Source organism: Leopardus geoffroyi, chromosome A2, assembly GCF_018350155.1.
Source record: "Leopardus geoffroyi isolate Oge1 chromosome A2, O.geoffroyi_Oge1_pat1.0, whole genome shotgun sequence".
Lineage (NCBI taxonomy): Eukaryota > Metazoa > Chordata > Mammalia > Carnivora > Felidae > Leopardus > Leopardus geoffroyi.
This window is the reverse complement of record NC_059331.1, coordinates 124,546,699-124,566,045: the sequence shown is the minus strand read 5'-3', so window position 1 is coordinate 124,566,045 and position 19,347 is coordinate 124,546,699. Positions and strand designations below refer to the sequence as shown.

The 19,347-nt window shown below is 36.0% G+C and overlaps 1 protein-coding gene across 14 annotated transcripts in view; it reads right to left on the bottom strand.

Annotated features, from left to right (window-relative positions):
- BBS9 (Bardet-Biedl syndrome 9) overlaps positions 1 to 19,347 on the bottom strand; it is a 453,760-nt gene that overhangs the window by 211,474 nt on the left and 222,939 nt on the right. For all 14 annotated transcript variants that reach the window (XM_045495275.1, XM_045495280.1, XM_045495266.1 and 11 more), the window contains one exon: positions 11,332 to 11,427. In XM_045495275.1, coding sequence (XP_045351231.1) covers positions 11,332 to 11,427 — 96 coding nt within the window. The remainder of the gene's footprint in view (positions 1 to 11,331; positions 11,428 to 19,347) is intronic.

Below are 19,347 nucleotides of genomic sequence, written 5' to 3'. Positions count from 1 at the left end.
TCCAATGGAAGTGTTTAAGGAACCAAGCTCCCTGGTGTTTGGTATAGAACACAATGGGGAAGAAACACAGGTCATCTTCTTATGTACAGATCTGTCTATCTCTTCATCTGTCTTGGGACAGATATTTGGTACCAGCTCAGTGCTGCCTCCAGGTCCTGGCCATTTGTCCCTCCTAGGCAGACGTTTCACATCTGGCTCCAGGCCAACGCCCCAGGCTTCCCAGAGGAAGAAGCTGAACTGGGCCAGCTGCATCTCCTTTTACAGCTTTATGATCTCCCAAAACATTCGCTTCAGATTCTTCTGCAACAGATCTTGCTAGACGTGGTAGATGAAGGTGACAAAGTTGCACACTACAGTGATCCAGGCTAAGAAGATGGTGAGATGTAGATGGGGCTCTCAAAGTGACAGAGCAAGATATGGTACTGGCAGGTGTGTGCACATAAGTCGGCACTGCCAAACTTTACTGTGTCCACTCTTACTACAGCAGCATCCGCAGAGCCACAGGCTAGATGGTGAGCATTCGCTGTCCTCCAGCTTACAACAGCATCAAGAACTTTTGCATTATAAAGTCCAGGCAAGGGCCCACATCCTCTGGGTACACCCTTCCAAGGAAGGAACAGGGCTTGTCCAGGATAAGTAATTCCCTCCAGGCATAGAATTCTGCAGAAAGGGTCATACCCATCTCCTTGTCCTCTTCGTCCAAGGAAAGGGCATGTCTCACAGTGGGGCACACAGCCTGGCAGAGGGAGCTGCCGGTATTCCTGGCCCTTGTGGGGCCCAGGCTTAGTAGGGTTCAGCAGCTGCAGGTGGAGCTCATGCTTGGGATAGGCTGGGTGTGGACGTGATGACTGATGTCTTCAAGGATGTCACCTACACCTGCAGCATGTCGATCCTGGCCCCTACTTGCTTCAGCAGTTTTTTCTGATGCCACCTACTTCGTGTAAGCTTCTCACACCATCTTGTGGGCTTCCTCAGAGAGGATAGCCATCAGCCACACCTCCAGCTCCAGCTCCTGTTCCTGTGGTTCCCACACCTCCTACCACTGCTCATGGTCCTCATCTTTCAGATTCCGTTCCTTCTGGGTTATGTGAGCTCCTCCTTCAGGAGCTCAGAGCCCTGCCCTTCTTGTAAACCTCCATGGGGATCCTGTAAGAATATCTGCCAATAGTATTAGAGAAAAGCTCCCTCCAGGATTCATAATATTGAACAAGATCTTTACTACTCCTAGATTCTGAGATTCTGAAAGTGAAAAGACACAGTGCCTTAATAGGCTCACTTCAGTAAAATTCATAAAATGGTGCCTGCCACAAAGTAAGGACTCAATAAATGTTACCTACTATCATCACTATCACTATTATTTCCCCCAAGAATATGTAAACTAGAGATTCCATCATAAACCCGATTAGACTCACACAGAACCTACTAACCCAGTAACTTTCAAATAGCAGATGTGGAAAAAAAAGTGGCTTATATAAAATATATTTTCCTAAGCATAGAATTTGATGTCACTTTAGATACAGTTATAAATTTTTTATATAAACAGTACATTGCTAATATTTCAAAGGAAATTTAATTCATTCTGGTTCTAGAAAGATTCTGAAGAGGCTTGCACAAGCACGTAGAAAAACCTGAGGTGCAGCCTGAATGCACCTAAGGAATAAAATTTCTTATATAGAAAATGAAATAAAACTACAGAAAGAAAGTTATTCAAGTATCATTTTCCAATACAAATGTCACAACTTACGTATCTTAAAAGAGATATACATAAACAACTGGGATTATTATAACACATGTGAAAGAATTATATACTGGCCCAAGATGTAAAAAATATATATTTCAAGGTACCTGAATGAAGTGAAGGGACAAACCACAGAGATGTCTGCGGGAAGAGCATTCCAAGACCAGGGAATGGTGAGCATAAAGGCCCCAAGGCAGCAATGTGCTTTCAGGAACCCTGAGGAAGCTATTATGGCTGCAGCTGAGTGAGCAGTTTGTATGCTGTGCTACAACAAGATTATCACACCAGTTTCTGTTAAATTGTCCCTAAAGGTATGGGCAAGAAAAGCTGGAAGCAAGGCATATTCAGGAATGACCAGGCAAGTCTGTCCCCCAAAGTTAGTGTGAAAATTTATCAGAATTTATCACTGGGGAAAACATGGACAGGATTCTTAGCAGTATCCCAACAGTTAGCTGACCAGGGGCTGGCTGATGGTTGACTGTGCAAGATAAATCCAATTAGCACCTGTCCTAATGCCTCCTAGGAAGTGCCGGGCTCAGTCCACATTCATAGCTTACACTGGGCATGGGTGTTTTATATTAAGGAAAGCAGGGGGGTGTTGTGCTAAGAAAGGCAGCAGTACCCAGAAGTCTTCCCCAAAGAGGTAAAGTGTCTGATCTCTGCTGCCTACAATTAGAAATCCTTTCCCCACCCTGGCACACAACAAAATCCCCAATCTGACGAAATGATGTGTGGGCAAGTCTAACATTTCCCTTCTCCTTTTATCAGGATTTGAATTATTGAGGACGACAGTGCAAGACTATCTTTGATTGATAAGCTCAAGGAGGTTCAAGGTAATACTATATCTATTCATCCATTGAAAAACCCTTAAGTGCTGAAAAGACAATAAGGAACAACACATACTGCTCCTGGTTCTAATTCTAGTGGTAAGGACAGAAAATAAGTAAATAACAAACAGTCACAAGAAAGAACTATGGTGCAAATAAAAAGGGTGCCATAATAAAGACAAATGGTTGCTCTTTCTTGAGATACCACGGTCATAGAAAGCCACACTGAGTGACATCAGTGGTAGTACTAAATGTAATAATGATGAAAACAGCAATAGCACCTAAAATTTACCTGGTACTTAGAGTATACCAGGAAATTGCTACATGCTTTTTAGGTATTATTTCATTTGATTCTTACATACTATAATTGTATGTTTTTATTCCCATTTTGTAGATGAAAAAACAAGCTTTGAAATTTTTCCAAAATCATTCAGACAAATTGGAAGGAGAGCTGGGATTTCAACTATCAGTTTGAGTTTAGATCCCATATCCCTAATCATTCTATACATAAAGTCCAGACTCTAAGGATGGGAAGACCAGTTCAAGCAGAGGGATTTCACAAGCTCGAAAACCTCAAGGCAGAAAATGTCAGACAGGTACCAGAAACTGAGAGAAGACCAGAGTGAGGAAGAGAGTGTCCTTAGATGAGGCTGGATGTTAGGTTGTGGCCAGAACATACAGGGGAACTATAAAGACTGGTAAAGAGTTTGATATTACTATAAACACAAAGGATTTCAAGCTGGAAAGTGGCATGATTTAATTTGTGATTACTTGTTTCTTTGTTTTTATTACAAGAGCTGCCAAGTAGAAAATGAATCAGAAAGGAGCAAAAATAGACTTACAGTTAGGACATTATAACCATGGTCCAAGTCACAGATGGTGGCATATTTAGTAATTAAAGGCATCACGTTAGGAAGAAAATCCTGTTTTTCAAGTCTTATCCTCTGATCAAAAAACTTAAAATCTAGTAAATTTTTAAATCTGTGACTTTAGTACAAATAAATGATCCAATCTTCAGTTTCTTCATATACACAAATGGGAAAATAACACATACCTCAACAGGTTAGTATGAAGATCAAATATAATAAGGTATGGAAGAGGGGCACCTGGGTGGCTCAAGCAGTTAAGCATTCAGCTTTGGCTCAGGTCATGATCTCACCGTTTGTGGGTTTGAGCCCCACGTCGGGCTCTGTGCTGACAGCTCAGAGCCCAGAGCCTGTCCTCTCTCTCTCTACCTTCCCATGCTCATGCTCACACTCTGTCTCTCTCTCCAAAATAAATAAACATAAAAAAAAATTTTAATAAATAAAAGATATAATGTATGGAAGAGACCTATACAAATGCAATTTACCTTTGTATTTTAAATTTAGACCAAGCAAAATAAGATGTTCAAAAACATTGGTTGAAAAAATTAAAACTATCTGATACAAACAGTACAGAGTAAAATAAGTAAAAAATCTAAAACTCAATGAAAAACCCAATAATAACTAAAGTTTCAGATATCCAGCAATATGTACTTATGGTAGACTAAATTTTGTGTCCCCTCCAGAATTCATATGTTAAATCCTAATGCCCAAAGCAATGGTACTTGCAAATGGGTCCCTTGGGTAATTAGGTCATGAGGGTGGAGCCCTCATGAATGGGATTAGTGACCTTATAAAAGAAACTCCAGAAAGCCCCTTTGCCCCTTCTGCCATGCGAGGACATAGCAAAAACACAGACATCTGTGAACCAGGAAGTAGGAACCCAATCCACTGGCACCTTGATCTTAGACTTCACAGCCTCCAGAACTATGAGAAATAAATTTCTGTTGTACAAAAGCCACCCAGTCTATGGTATTTTGTTATAACAGCCCATATGGACTAAGACAGAACTCTACTGTGACCAAGTATAGTACAGGAATGTCACCAAATAACAGAAATGTAAAAACCATAATAAACATTTAAATAGGTGTGATATTTTCTGTAACTTTAAAATGCTGGCTTCAATTATTTTATTTTCATCAACACATGCAGGGGAAAAAAAAGAAAACTGAAACTTTTTGCAATGAAAAATTTTACAATTGAGCTCGAGATTTAGAAATATAAACACAATTTTTAAGTTGATTTTTTTCAGATTACCAAAAATCAGTAAGAATCTGTGAGTCAAAGATTTATAAGGCATTATTTTTATTATTAAGCATTTTCTCAGTATTAGTACTCAAAGATGGTTAATATTGCCCTGGAGATTTTCCAGAGTATACATTTCATGGAAAAGAGAAATAAAATTTTCTATTTATAATATGACATGAAAGAAGAAAGTTGTATTTTAAAATACACCCTTACAATATTCGTAATTAAAACAGCTGCCAAAATGAACATTCCATTTATTTTTTTTATCTCTTTTCCTTTGCATCTTGTAATAGCAGCTCAGTGGAAATAACCATTTCAGCCTCCAAATGAAATAAATTTGGATAACTGGAGCCCAGTCAATTGCCATTCCACTCTAATACAAATGGAGAAAATAATATATTTAACTAAACAGGGCACAAAAATGTATCACGTCATTCTCTATTCATGTCAGAACATCTGAAATTCATCAATATAAATAATGTTTGTATTCATATCATAAACAAAGCATCAATATAATTTATGCTATTTGGACATTTTAAAATGTGAGACAGATAAGTAAATGTATGCATTTTAAAACAAAAAAGTTGGAGGAAATAATATAAACAATTTCAGTAGGTATTAGCATAATATTCCGAATATACAACTTCTTCAATATTAGTAGAAATTATGGATCATTTCTCTAAATTTACTTTTCAAGAAGCTTTTTCCAATCTGGACTCATAATATTCCCATTGCCCCTTAGTAATATTGCTAAGAAATTCTAACATTAATAGTCATTTTATATTGATGAATCACTGTATACATTAGATTTGATCATTACATTTGTCTCTAAATTTCTGGCTTCATTAAAGGACTATCACAGAGCCCCTACTATATGTACTTCTGGGTACAGAAGAAAATTTACTAATCGCTAAAAACCACATGCTTTATCAACCTTTTCTTCTTTCTAAAACGCCCTTCACCTGACAATCTCCTATTCATTCCTCAAGAATCTTTACAAATAAAATCTCTTATGAAACCTCATTCCTTTGTGCTCCAATTGCACCTAAAGTGTACTTCTGTAGGCTTATCAAGCATTCTATTATTGATTCTCTGTTTCTCTCTCCCATTAGTCCACGAGCTCCAGAAAAGCTAGGACAATCTTTGTATCTAATACATCTGCTGAATGAAAAATGAACAAAGGCATAGTCTACTGAGATGAAATAGAGCAAGACTCTTACTTTCCTTGTTCTGAAGATATTTTGGTTAAGATAGCTCAAGATCACATATGTTTTCTTTTGGGCAAATGCACGAAGAAAGCCTTTTTCAAGGCCCAACGCTTATTCACATACATGACTATACATTTTTCATTATACCTAAAAGGAAAATAATCAAAATAGACAAGCAAATGACTTTTATACTTGACCTTATTCAATCCAATCGCTCTTTCCAGTAGGTTAAAATCTTTAAGGATGTTGAAATCTTCAGTGTATTAGTTATCTTTCCCATTTTCCAAAGGCCTACCTGAGGCTACATAAATTTGCTATCTGCATTTGCTTAGCCCTACTTGTGACCCTGAGAGCATGTGTTTACTCAGCATATATTGCTAACTACCAGTTTAACGAGACACAAAATTTTTATTTGAAAATCATTTCCTTCTGATGTTAGGGACAATTTTTCACTGTTCTCTAACATCCAAGGATTTTAATGAAAAGTTAAAATGCTTTCTTGATTCATCTTCTTTGCGGAGCTTGTTTTTTCCTTTCTAATCTTTGAAGATATGCTCCAGATCTTTAGTGCTCTAAAATTTCACAATAATATATCTGGATGTGCTTCTTTTTCTCATTCATTGTGCTAACATCAAATAGGCTCTTTTAATATCCACAACTGTGACACTTGATTTCCTCGAAAACCCTGTCTCCATTGATCTTCTGGCATCTTCACAAAGCACTCCACAAGGTCACACCTTTGTCTTTATCAGAATCTGTAGTTCTGCTGAACTCTAACATCAATATCTTATTCATTCTCTAACCACCACCTTTTGTTTTTCCAGTTCAGTTGTTCTACAACTCCCACCACAACACTCTTTCAACCTTATTAACACTTGTGATCCAGGGTCATCTGCGTGGCTCACTCGGTAAAGTAGCCTACTCTTGATTTTGGCTCAGATCATGATTTCATGGTCGGGAGATCAAGCCCAGCATCAGCCTCTGTGCTGGACATGAGGCCTGCTAATGATTCTCTTTCCCTCTCCTTCTATCCCTCTCCAACTCACGCTCCTGCACTTACTCTCTCCCTTTCTCCCTCCTTCAATCTCTCTCTCTCCCCCTCAAAAAAAAAAAAAAAAAAAAAAGACTTGTGATCCATTGAACCCATTAATTTTTCACCCTGTGTCAGTTTTCTCTAACCTTTACTTCTCTTCTTATCAGTTTAGATGTGGTAGCCATTATTAAAATCATTCTCACAAAAATATTTTATTTGCAATAATCTGTTTCAAAATCCCAGCCCTGACTTTAGTTGCCTGGATGCTAATAAACAAATCACTGCCAGAGAAAATTGTCTAAGGATGACTTGGTTTCACTTCAAAATTCAGGATCAGAAACTTCAAATGGGAACTTGACATTGCCTTACCCTTCATGAGTTTGCTTTCTTATTCTGCAAGACACCAATGTCATATCTTTTTTTCAAATTTATACATCAAAGCTCCTGCGGCGCCTGGGTGGCTGAGTCGGTTGACCATCCGACTTAAGCTCAGGTCATGATCTCACGGTTCATGAGTTCAAGCCCCACGTCAGGCTCTATGCTGACAGCTCGGGGCCTGGAGCCTGCTTCGGATTCTGTCTCCCTCTCTCTCTCTGCCCCTCCCCTGCTCACACTCTGTCTCTCAAAAATAAATAAAGATTTTAAAAAAAAAATTTTAAAAAAAAAGCTCCTTTATCTTCCCACCAACTAAAGTTTCTCTGGACCTACATCCAACCCCTCCTGTCATAGTAAAGTTACAAACGCCTATCCTTCAATCTCCCCTGCTCCCCAAACTCTGAAACCCACATTCTTTCTAATTCTCCAGGACTTCATTGCTTTGTAAGTCCCCTTTTTTCCTGATCATCAGCCTCTCCCACTGAACTCAATCATTTCAATTATTATTGAAGCATGTTCTAATAGTGCTCATTTTAAAACAAAACAAAACCCACAACTCCTTCCCACATCTCACTTCTGAATTACTGAGTTGGGTTATACAATTCTTAGTGAAAATATGAGATACTAAAAACCTGCAACACTAGCAACTCTAAATTTATCCTTGGATTAAGCTGCTGCTCAGACTTTACTGATTTTGGCTGAGACAGAATTATATTTAGTAAATTGAGTTCATTATTATTTTTAAAGTTCTATGAAATCTGTTGCTCATAAATTATAGTTACATAATATTATAATTATAAAAATAAGCTATAAAGACATTATTAAAGAAGTTGTCCTTGTGAATTCAGAAGAGAAACTCCATTCTGGACTCAGCATCAGAAATGGCTGTGCATCTCCTAAACAACTTATTTGATTTTATCCTTTGAACATTCTGAAAATTGGAACTAAAATGTTTTCTTGTCACTTTGAGTCTGCTAGGCACCCTATCAATTGTACAGTATATGTTTCTGAGTGTTAATCTTATTCTTATCTTTATTAATTTCCTGCTTTTCTTTTCTCTCTCTCTGTTTCCTTCAACTACTTATCTTCTCCTTTCATATTTTGGAAATTTTATAAACTATTTTTAATCCTTTAAAAAACAAGTAGAATAATGTAAGGCACAAAGAGATATAATAGAGATAAAGATCAAAATAAGGAAAAGGAACACGAAGAAAATCATAGACAGAAAGGAACAGGAGGAAGGAAAGACAGAGAGGTGACAGTATTTGTTGTGTGAGGTAATAAGTCACTGAAAATGGAGCTTAAAAAAGTGGCATAGCAGGGATATACACATATTTAGACAACAGCATATTTCTTCTGAAATCCCACTGTACTGAATCAAAATAATTGACTTTCATATACAAATGTTTACAACTCTGATTATAAAAATATTTGATCTCATAAAATTTGACCTGTTTTGTTACTTTTAACAACTTTAGAGAGGTATAACTGATAATACAAAAAAACTACACATATTTAAAGTGCACAGTTTGATGAATCTGGACATATGCATACATTCGTAAAACTATCACTACAATCAAGGTAACAGACACAACCATCATTTCTCTTATTATTTTCAATTTAGGACTCTGGAAATCATTTTCAGAAATTTCTCTAGTGTAGAGTATCTTTCCTACTTATCTTCAATGCTTTCTTTTTTAAGGATTCACATAATAAATTCTAATTACATTGAAGGACTACTCTACTTTCTGAAAATAAAAACCTATTGAGTTCCCCCCAAGAGAATGTGACTTGATATCTGAGACAATGAGCTGCATTTGCTTTTCTCTTGTCTGCTTTGGCTGATCCATAACTAATCAGGAAATTGAACTAAAATTACCATCAGCACAGTTCAAGGTTTGGCTGATTATCAAGCAGGTTTTAAAAAGAGATGAATATGTGGAGTCCACAGAAAATACTATCCAATATCCGAAGGCAACTCTATATGACTTACAAAGCACTTGACTGTTTACCAGGGAACAAATACTGGGTTCCTTCCATATGTAGGGCTTTTCTGTGAATTCAGATTTCTAGACTAAAAACTATGTGCCTTTCACCAAAAATAAAAGATGCCAAACATAGACTGGGTACAAATTACGTCATTCTTGTTTTGGGGTAGAACACTCTGATATAGCAGGAAGGATCCTCAACATCTGCCTCAACCCCAGAAAACTACTCTCTTCATACCTACCTCCCTTCATCACCACAGGCATTTCCTAGGTAGAATTCCGTATCACTGAAGGCTAAACACCATCAGGGAATTATAATGACGGTACCTCAGGTTTCAGCATATATAGCTCACTTGGTTTCTTATTTAAAAGGTTCTGTCCTATTCCATTATTTACTCTGTCTGACCATAGTATGGCTGTGTAAAGGCACTACCATATATTCAGATGAATGTGAATATATCAGTTATATACCTGGATATTTGGTGAAATTCAGAAATGGTAAGGTAATCATGGGCAATAGCAATGCTCTAAGAGTTACTTTATCTAAAAAAGAGCAAATTAGGACATAAGTATCCACATTTGCACCAAGAATAACTTTTTGCCTTGTTTTAGTAATTTCAACTGCAGATTCATCATATGGCACATCAACTGAAGTCAAACAGATGTGTACAACTTCCCAAAGAAATGCTGGCAACAGGTTTTTAGTTTAACTAAAGAGAACAATTTAACAAAGAGAAATGTACCAAACTAACTCCATCATCCAAATGAAGATTAAATTTAATCAAAACAAAATGGTGCCAATGCAAACAAGACTACAATCATGACCAATCACAAAGACCATAAAAAGTACAGAATCCCTTCATTCTTTTAAGAACTATCTTTGATTTCTATGCCTTATTCTAGAATTTTTATTTGTATCCAAGTCTATTTCACTAGCCACCACTCTACATATTCCAGAACTGTAACATCGTTATAGTTTCTAAAATAGGGATGTGTTTATCTTCCTAACACCTTCATTTTTCAAAAGAAATATATCCTTATTTTACTATATTTTCTGATCATGCAAGAAATAACCAACTAAAACAGAAAATGTATAAAGTAGAAAGTATACACTCATTTCACAAATTGCAGAGATTTTAAACGTGTGCTAAGTGCACTCAGCCAAACTTTTCAACATATACATACATGCATTTATTCTCCCTAATACCCTTGGTGTTCCGAAAATTTGTTAAACACTCGTTTCTTAATATTATACTTTATTTCCATGAAGATATATATAACTCAATGACTTTAGTAGCTTTGGTATCACACACATATGAGAAGCCACTTTTACATTGAGTAGTTTCAACTATTATTCTCCTATGAAGCAACCAAATCAATAAAGAATATTTAAATATGAAATTCAAACTTGACTATATAATTACTACTTTTCACTCTACTGAGATTAGCATCAGCAAAAGCTATTCACACTTTCACCTTCATCTTTGCCTATGTCCAAAAGGCAGGTATATGAACATACATACCCACATAACTTAATCCCAGTTTCTAGTAGTTACTAAAACCTAGTTCACCGAATACCTATCTCAAAAATATTTTCGTGGTGCCTGGGTGGCTCAGTCGATTGAGCATTCAACTTTGGCTCAGATCATGATCTCACAGTTTGTGAGTTCGAGCCCCACGTTGGGCTCTGCGCTGACAGCTAGGAGCCTGGAGACTGCTTAGGATTCTGTGTCTCCTCTGCCCCTTCCCCACCCACACTCTGTCTCTTTCTCTCAAAATAAATAAATAAATAAACAAACATCAAAAATATTTTCAATTATTTAAACTGTTCTCTCAAACTCTACTAATCCCCACCACCAAAATTACATATCTTTAATAAAACAGGATCCTATCTTCGTAACTTTAATTTCCTACGTACTTTTAATAACATGACTCTTAGTTTTCAATATCTAACTGAACACACCCTCTGCAGAAATCCTTGATGTGATGATCTATGATGTGGTGTCCTCAATAGAAAACTTCAAAAGTAAGAACACCATGGTTTTACTTACGAGAGGTTTTAGAAGCAAGAAGAGTAACTCGGGAACCTCCTAAGAAGCGAAAACCCATTACATTCACCTGATCGTCTTCTGACTGATTGGCAAAGCCTACAAAGAAAAGAAAAATATCACTTTACATAACCACAAAGAAAACACTTCATGTTTGAAATAGGAAGTTCAGTTGATGACAAGTATTTTTTATGTCACTAGTCGTGTTTAAAGCCTGTGTATGAATTAGAACATATTAGCTGATTTCCATGATAATTCCCAATTGCTAACATTTGTGCCTCAAAATAATACTCTGAAATCATTTCATTTCCTTCCTTCTGTTTCATTCCAGGTTTGAGGCAGGAAAAACATAAGATGAACCTAGAAGAGCTGTCACACCAGAAAGCAAGGAAACTATCAGTGAGTAGTAGTGTGGAAAGGATGTAAAAGCCAATTTAAGGAGATTTCTGGCCAGAGATTAAAATATTTGAGTATCAAAAAAGCAAAACACATCACAATGAGATACCACCTCACACCTCAGAATGGCTAAAATTAACAACTCTGGTAACAACACATGTTGGAGAAGATGCAGAGAAAAAGGAACCCCTTTGCACAGCGGGCGGGAATGCAAACTGGTGCAGCCACTCTGGAAAACAGTATGGAGGTTCCTCAAAAAATTAAAAATAGAACTACCCTACAACCCAGAAATTGCACTACTAGGCATTTATGCCAAGGATACCAAAATGCTGATTCAAAGGGGCACATGCATTACAGTTTTTATAGTATAGCAGCCAAATTATGACTATCGACAACAGCCAAATTAGGGAAAGAGCCCAAATGTCCATCAACTGATGAATAAAGAAGATGTGGTATATATATATAAATGGCAAGAATGAAATCTTGCCATTTGCAACAACATGGATGGAACTAGAGTGTATTTTGCTAAGCGAAATAGTCAGAGAAAGACAACTATCATATGATTTCACTCCTATGTGGAATTTAAGAAAAAAAGCAGATGAACACACAGAAAGGGCAGGAAAAAATAAGATAAAAACAGAGAGGGAGGCAAACCATTAAGAGACTCTTAAATACAGAGAAGAAACTGAGGGTTGCTGGAGGAATACTGGGTGGGGGGGATGGGCTAAAGGAGTGATAGGCATTAAGGAGGACACTTGTTGGGATGAGCACTGAGTGTTGTATTTAAGTGATGGATCACTAAATTCTACTCCTGAAATCATTATTACACAGTATGTTAACTACCTTGGATTTAAATAAAATTTTAGGGGCGCCTGGATGGCGCAGTCGGTTAAGCGTCCGACTTCAGCTCAGGTCACGATCTCGCGGTCTGTGAGTTCGAGCCCCGCGTCAGGCTCTGGGCTGATGGCTCAGAGCCTGGAGCCTGTTTCCGATTCTGTGTCTCCCTCTCTCTCTGCCCCTCCCCCGTTCATGCTCTCTCTCTGTCCCAAAAATAAAGAGATGTGAAAAAAAAAATTAAATAAAATTTTAAAAAATATTTAAAGGCATGTGTTCATACTGATACTAAAAACAAACCAAAAAAAGGCCAAATGCTCACTAATGAAGGATGCTAGAGAATCAACTCATTATTTTAAAAATCAGTATTAAGACCAAGAACCAAACATCTAGATGATCCTACTCAAATTGCACCACATAACCAATAGTAGGTAAGGGGGAAGTTCTCATTATAAAATAATCCAGCAAAATATTGAAGAAAGTTTGAAAGAAATAGTTATCATTTTTCAACTTCAATAAATTTAATGGATCTCAGCATTGAAATCAATGGCTATTACCATACCAAAAAAAAAAAAAAGAGAGAGACAAACTGATAATATGTACCACCTGCTAAAACTATATACCACCACTTATGGAAGGAGTATGGCCAAAATAATCAATCCTGACTCCAATACCTCTAGATGTAACTACCAGTTTACAGGCAGTAAAGTAGACAGAGAAAATATTAAACAACATCACAGAGACGTAATCAGCAATTTCAGTGTGGGAAACTAACAGGAAAAATAATCTGTTACTCTTCAACAAACCAAATGCAAATTAAAAAGAGAAAGGAAAGGTGATACATACAGAAAAAGAAATACCAAAGAAATTCATATCAAAATTGCGATAAACAAAAAACATTTAAATCCTGACTCAAAGCAAACAAAAAATTACAATGTTGGAGACTTTCACTTCAGGCCAAGATGGAGAAACTAAGGCCAAATTTACCCTTCTACCTACAACAACTAAAAAATGGGACAAAATATATGAAACGTTTTTAAAAACACTGAAGATAAGGCAATGAACAAAAGTGATCCCTGAAAAACAAAAAAATGAAGTGAGCTTTGATTGCACCAGTTTACTACCTAGAGAAGATTTCCAAGACACGACACAGGGAGGGGGAAACCCAGGTGCAACCTAGCATTCTCCCCAGACTGAGTAGACAGTTCAGAGTTTGCAAATACTGAAGTATCAAAAGTTCACAGGGCAGAGTATCATAGTGGAGAGAGCTACAGAGAGAGAACTCCAGAGATCTGCAGAGGCCCCGTGAGTACTCAGCAGAATACTAACCAGCACACCTGTGAGGAAACTACCTGAGGCTAGGGAAAGAACCATCCAAATAAATTACAAGAAATAATCCATGAGCCCTACAGGGCCAGAAATAGCCCCTGCTCTAACTCATCAGAATGTAAATCATCACTAGGCATCAGGTAGAATACATAGAAGAATTTGGCCTCTATGGTAGGTGTTTACCCTAGAATAAATGTTGCTCCCATCTGGCCTAGCAAAGCTTAAAAGCAACAGCTAAAGAATCAAAGTATTTCAAGGAACTTGAATGTGTCCCAGAAAAAAAGCTCAAGAATGTTTATAGGAAAAATAAAATACTAATCACACAATTAGGTAAAGTTTATAAGTTCAGTCCTTCAATCAAAAATTGTGGGACGTGCAAAAAGAGAAGAAATTACAATCCATAACAAGGAGAAAAATCAGTCTCTACTAACTCAGAAATGACACAGATGATAAAATTAGTAGACAAGAATATTAAAACACTTATATTGTTACACATGTTCAAAGGTGCTATATTAGAGACATGAAAGTTTTTTTAAAAAAAAGACTCATATCAAACTTTGAAAGATGACAACTACAATGTCTGGGATAAAATGTCTAGGATTACAAGCACATTACACACTGCAGAAGAAAATAACTTGAATGTATACCGATAGAAACTATCCAAAATCAAGCCCCAGGAGAAAAAGATTTAAAAAAAAAAAAAAAACACTGAATGCTGGGACAGCCTCAAACGGGAAATATACATATAATTGGAGTCTTTAAAATAAAGAAGAAAAAAAGGAGTGGAGACAGAAAAAATATTTGAATAAATAATGGCCAAAATATTTACGATTTGGATGAAAATTATAAAACAAAGATCAAGAAATCTTAACAAACTCCAAGCATAGGAAAAAATAAAACAAAATAAACATTATACCAAGGAACACCAAAATTAAATTGCTTAAAGAAAAAAAAATTTTAAAGCAGCCGAAGAAAAAAAGACAAACTACATACAGAGAAACAGAATATGTCTTCTCAATGCAATGCCAGAAAACAGCAGAGCAATCTTTAAAACATTGAAACAAAAAAATTGTCAAGCTACAATTCTTTACTCAATGAAAATATCTTTCAAAAAGATGAAAAAAATATTTTTTTCAGGCATACAAAAGCTGAAAAAAATCATCAGTATCTCTGAAATAACAGAAATAATAAGGGAAATTTAAAAAAAAAAAAGGAAAATGATACAGATGGAAGTCTGGTTCTGCACAAAGGAATGAAGAGCAGTGGAAAAGGTAATTCCATTAGTAAATATATAAAATTATTGTCCTCATTATTAATATCTCTTTCATAGATAATCAACTGATTAAAGCGAAAGTTGTAACAATGTATTGCAAGTTATAATAAATGTAGATGTAAAATATAAGTCAACAACAGCAGAAAGGCTGAAAGGAGAAAAATGGAAGTCGAATATTGCATGATTCTTATACTATCTATGAGGCACTATAATATCTCTTAAAGATAGATTGTGATAAGTGACAGTTGTACATTGCATCAGGCATCCATGCATTTTTAATAAGGAAATTCTGTCCTGAAAGGAGCAAAAATAAATTCATGGAGCTCAAAAAAATCCTACTCATTTAATCTATAAAAAGAGATATTTATATAGAACGTAAACAGAAATACAGGATATCTGCAATTAAAAATGTATGGAGGGGCTGATTAGGAAAAAGATATCCAAAAAGACTTTCTGGGGGAACAATAATAAAAAAAAGGTTGAGAAACACATCTATAAGACACTGCTATAAACATTACTATTGTTCAAAGAAACTACTAAAGTAACAGTAGGTGTTACAGTAAATAATACAACAAAGGAGATAAAATCGAATCAAAAAATATACTCAATCCAGAGAATGCAAAAAAGACAAAAAAATGGAGCAAAGAATAAAGATCAAGATGGTAGATTTAAAACCAATAATAACAATAATCACATTAAAAGCAAATGGTCTAAACATCCCATTAAAAGATATTTTGGGGTTGCCTGGATGGCTCACAGTAAGTTGAGTCTGACTCTTGGTTTCAGCTCAGGTCATGATTTCATTGTTCAGGGACCAAGCATCACTGTTAGCACAGAGCCTGCTTGAGATTGTCTCTCTCCCTCTCTCTCTCTGCCCCTCCCCAGCTCATGTTATTATGAGGGTGCTCTCTCATTCTCTCTCTCTCACTCTCTCTCTCTCAAAATAAATAAATAAACTTAAAAACAAGATACTTTCAGATTGGATTACAAGAGGCAAGACTCAATGCTATACTACCTCTAAGATACCTACTTTAAACATAAAGATGTAAACAAAAGTAAAAGAAGAAAATATATAAACCCTTGTAACACTAGGCAAAAGAAAGTTGGGATACCTATATTAATTACCATTAAATAGATTTCAGATTAAAGAATATTAACAAGGATAAAGAACCATTTCATTATACTCAAGAGAATATAACAATCCTAAATTTTCATGCACCTAAAACAAAGCCTTAAAATAACTGAAACAAAAACTGAAAGATCTGCAAAAAGAGAAGCAAGTTACAGCTTAAGATTTCAACACCCTATTCTCAATAATTGACACAAGTAAACAGAAAATCAGTAATACAGAAAATTAAAAACACTATCACAGGGGTGCCTGGTTGGCTCAGTTGGTTAAGTGTCTGACTTTGGCTCAGGCCATGATCTCATGGTTTGTGAGGTCAAGTCCTGCTTCAGGGTTCTTTGCTGTCTGCTCAGAGCGTGGAGCCTGCTTCAGATTCTGTGTCTCCCTCTTTCTCTCTGCCCCTCCCCAACTCGCACTCGCTCTCGCTTTCTCTCTCTCAAAAATAAACATTAACAAAATTTAAAAACGCTATCATAAAACTAGCTTTAAGTAACATTTATGTAAAATCCCATCTTACAATGGCAGAAAATCCATTATTTCCAAATGCATGCAAAACATTTATAAAGACAGTTTATAAAAGCGGACTTTAAATAAGTCTCAATAAATTTAAAAGGATTCGAATCATACAAAGTGTGTTCCCCTACCACATTGAAATTGAGTTACAAGTCAATAACAAAAAAGATCTATGTAAACTCCACAAGTGTTTGGAAACTATAAACCATATTCTAAATAACACTAGGGTCAAAAAAAGAAATGAAAGGGGAAGTTTAAAAATGTTTTGAAATGAATAAAAATGGAAACACAACATTTCATAATTCATAGGATGCAATTAAAGCAGTAGTAGAGGAAATTTTATGGCATTAACCAACTATATTTTAAAAAGTATACTCTCCTTATCTCTTAGCAAACTAAACCCAAAATAAGTGGAAGAAAGGAAAATCAGAGAAAACCAAAAAACAGAAAATGAAAAAGAAACAATTAATAAAACCAAAAGCTATTTTTTTGAAAAGACAGATAAAATAGACAAATTTCTAGTCAACAGATCAGGGGGAAAAAAAGACACAATTTGCCAATACTATTAATGAGTGAGTTGTCATCACTACAGATTCTACAGACATTAAAAGGATAACACAGAAATATTATGAGCATCCTTATGCCAATAAATTCAACAATTCAGATGCAATGGACACATTTCTTGAAAGACACAAACTAACAATGTTTACTCAGTAAGAAATAGATAACCTGAATATTCCTATATCTTTTGAAGAAATTGAATTTGTAGTTTAAAAACTATCCCATAGGGAAAACTCTAGGTCCAGACAACTTCTCTGGTGAGAATTCTACCAAATATTTATTTTATTTTTAATTTTTTTTAACGTTTTTATTTATTATTTTTGAGACAGAGAGAGACAGAGCATGAACGGGGGAGGGGCAGAGAGAGAGAGGGAGACACAGAATCGGAAGCAGGCTGCAGGCTCTGAGCCATCGGCCCAGAGCCTGACGCGGGGCTCGAACCCACGGACTGCGAGATCGTGACCTGAGCTGAAGTCGGCCGCTTAACCAACTGAGCCACCCAGGCGCCCCACTACCAAATATTTAAACAAAAAATAATATCAAATCTATATATTCCTCAAAAAAACTGAAAAGAAGAAAATATTTCCCAACTCATTTCCTAAATTCCATACTAATGGCACATAATTATATAGAAACAAAATTATAGATCAATAATCCTCATGAAAACAGATGTAAAAATTCTAAAGGTTAGCAAATTGAATCCAATAGTAAATTGAAAGGATAATACATCATGATCAGTGTGATTTATGTCAAGAATTCATAATCTGGCTAACATCCAAAAATTAATCAATGTGTACACTTGTGAGCATAGCATAAGATATAGAGTTCTGGAATCACTAGCTTGTACACCTGAAACTAATGTAACATTATGTCAACTACACTTTTTTTAAAAACCCAAAAATAAAGTATCAATGTAATCAACCTGTAAATAGCCTAAAGAAAAAAAAAAACGACATAAATATCTCAATTGATGGAGAAAAAGCATTGAAAAAAATCCAATATAAAACAAACTCTCAGGGGTGCCTTCGTGGCTCAGTTGGTTGAGCTATGACTCTTGATCTTGGCTTGGATCATTTTCTCACAATTTGGAGGTTTAAGCCCCACATTGGGCTCTCCGCCAGCAGCATGGAGCCTGCTTGGAATTCTCTCTCTGCCCCTACACCACTCATTTTTTCTCTTCTCTCTATCTCTATCTCTATTTCTCAAAATAAAGAAGTAAACTTTTTAAAAAATTTAAAAAAAAATTTAAAGCAAACTCTCAGCAAACTTGTTATAGAAGAGAACCTCCTCAAATGGTATAGGACATCTACAGAATACCTACAGCTAAAACATACTTAATGGTGAAAGTCTGAACATCCACTCCTGTAGTGTCTATTCAACATCACCCCAGAGGTTCTGGCCAAGAACCAAACAGAATCTCTAGATTGGAAAGGGAGAAGTAAATGGTTTTCATCTACAGATGACATAATCCTTATAGAAAAAAATCTGAATAAATATACAAAAAGGCTAGTAGAACCAGTAAGTAGTTTAACACCATTGCATGATACAAGCTCAATATACAAAAACCAATTATATTTCTATGTACAGGCATACCTCACCGATACTGTGGGTTTGGTTCCAGACCACTGTAATGAAGTGACTATTACAAACAAAGCACGTCAAATGAATTTGTTGGTTTCCCAGTGCATATAAAAGTTCCATTTACACTATGCTGTAGACTATTAATTGTTCAATAACATTATGTATGAAAATACAATGTACAGGGGCACCTGGGTGGCTCAGTCGGTTAAGCATCCGACTTCAGCTCAGGTCATGATCTCACGGTCCGTGGGTTCAAGCCCTGCATCAGACTCTGTGATGACAGCTCAGAGCATGTAGGCTGTTTCAGATTCCGACTCCCTCTCTCTCTGCCCCTCCCTTGTTCGTGCTCTGTCTCTCTCTCTCAAAAATGAATAAACATTAAAAAAATTTTTTCTTAAATACAATG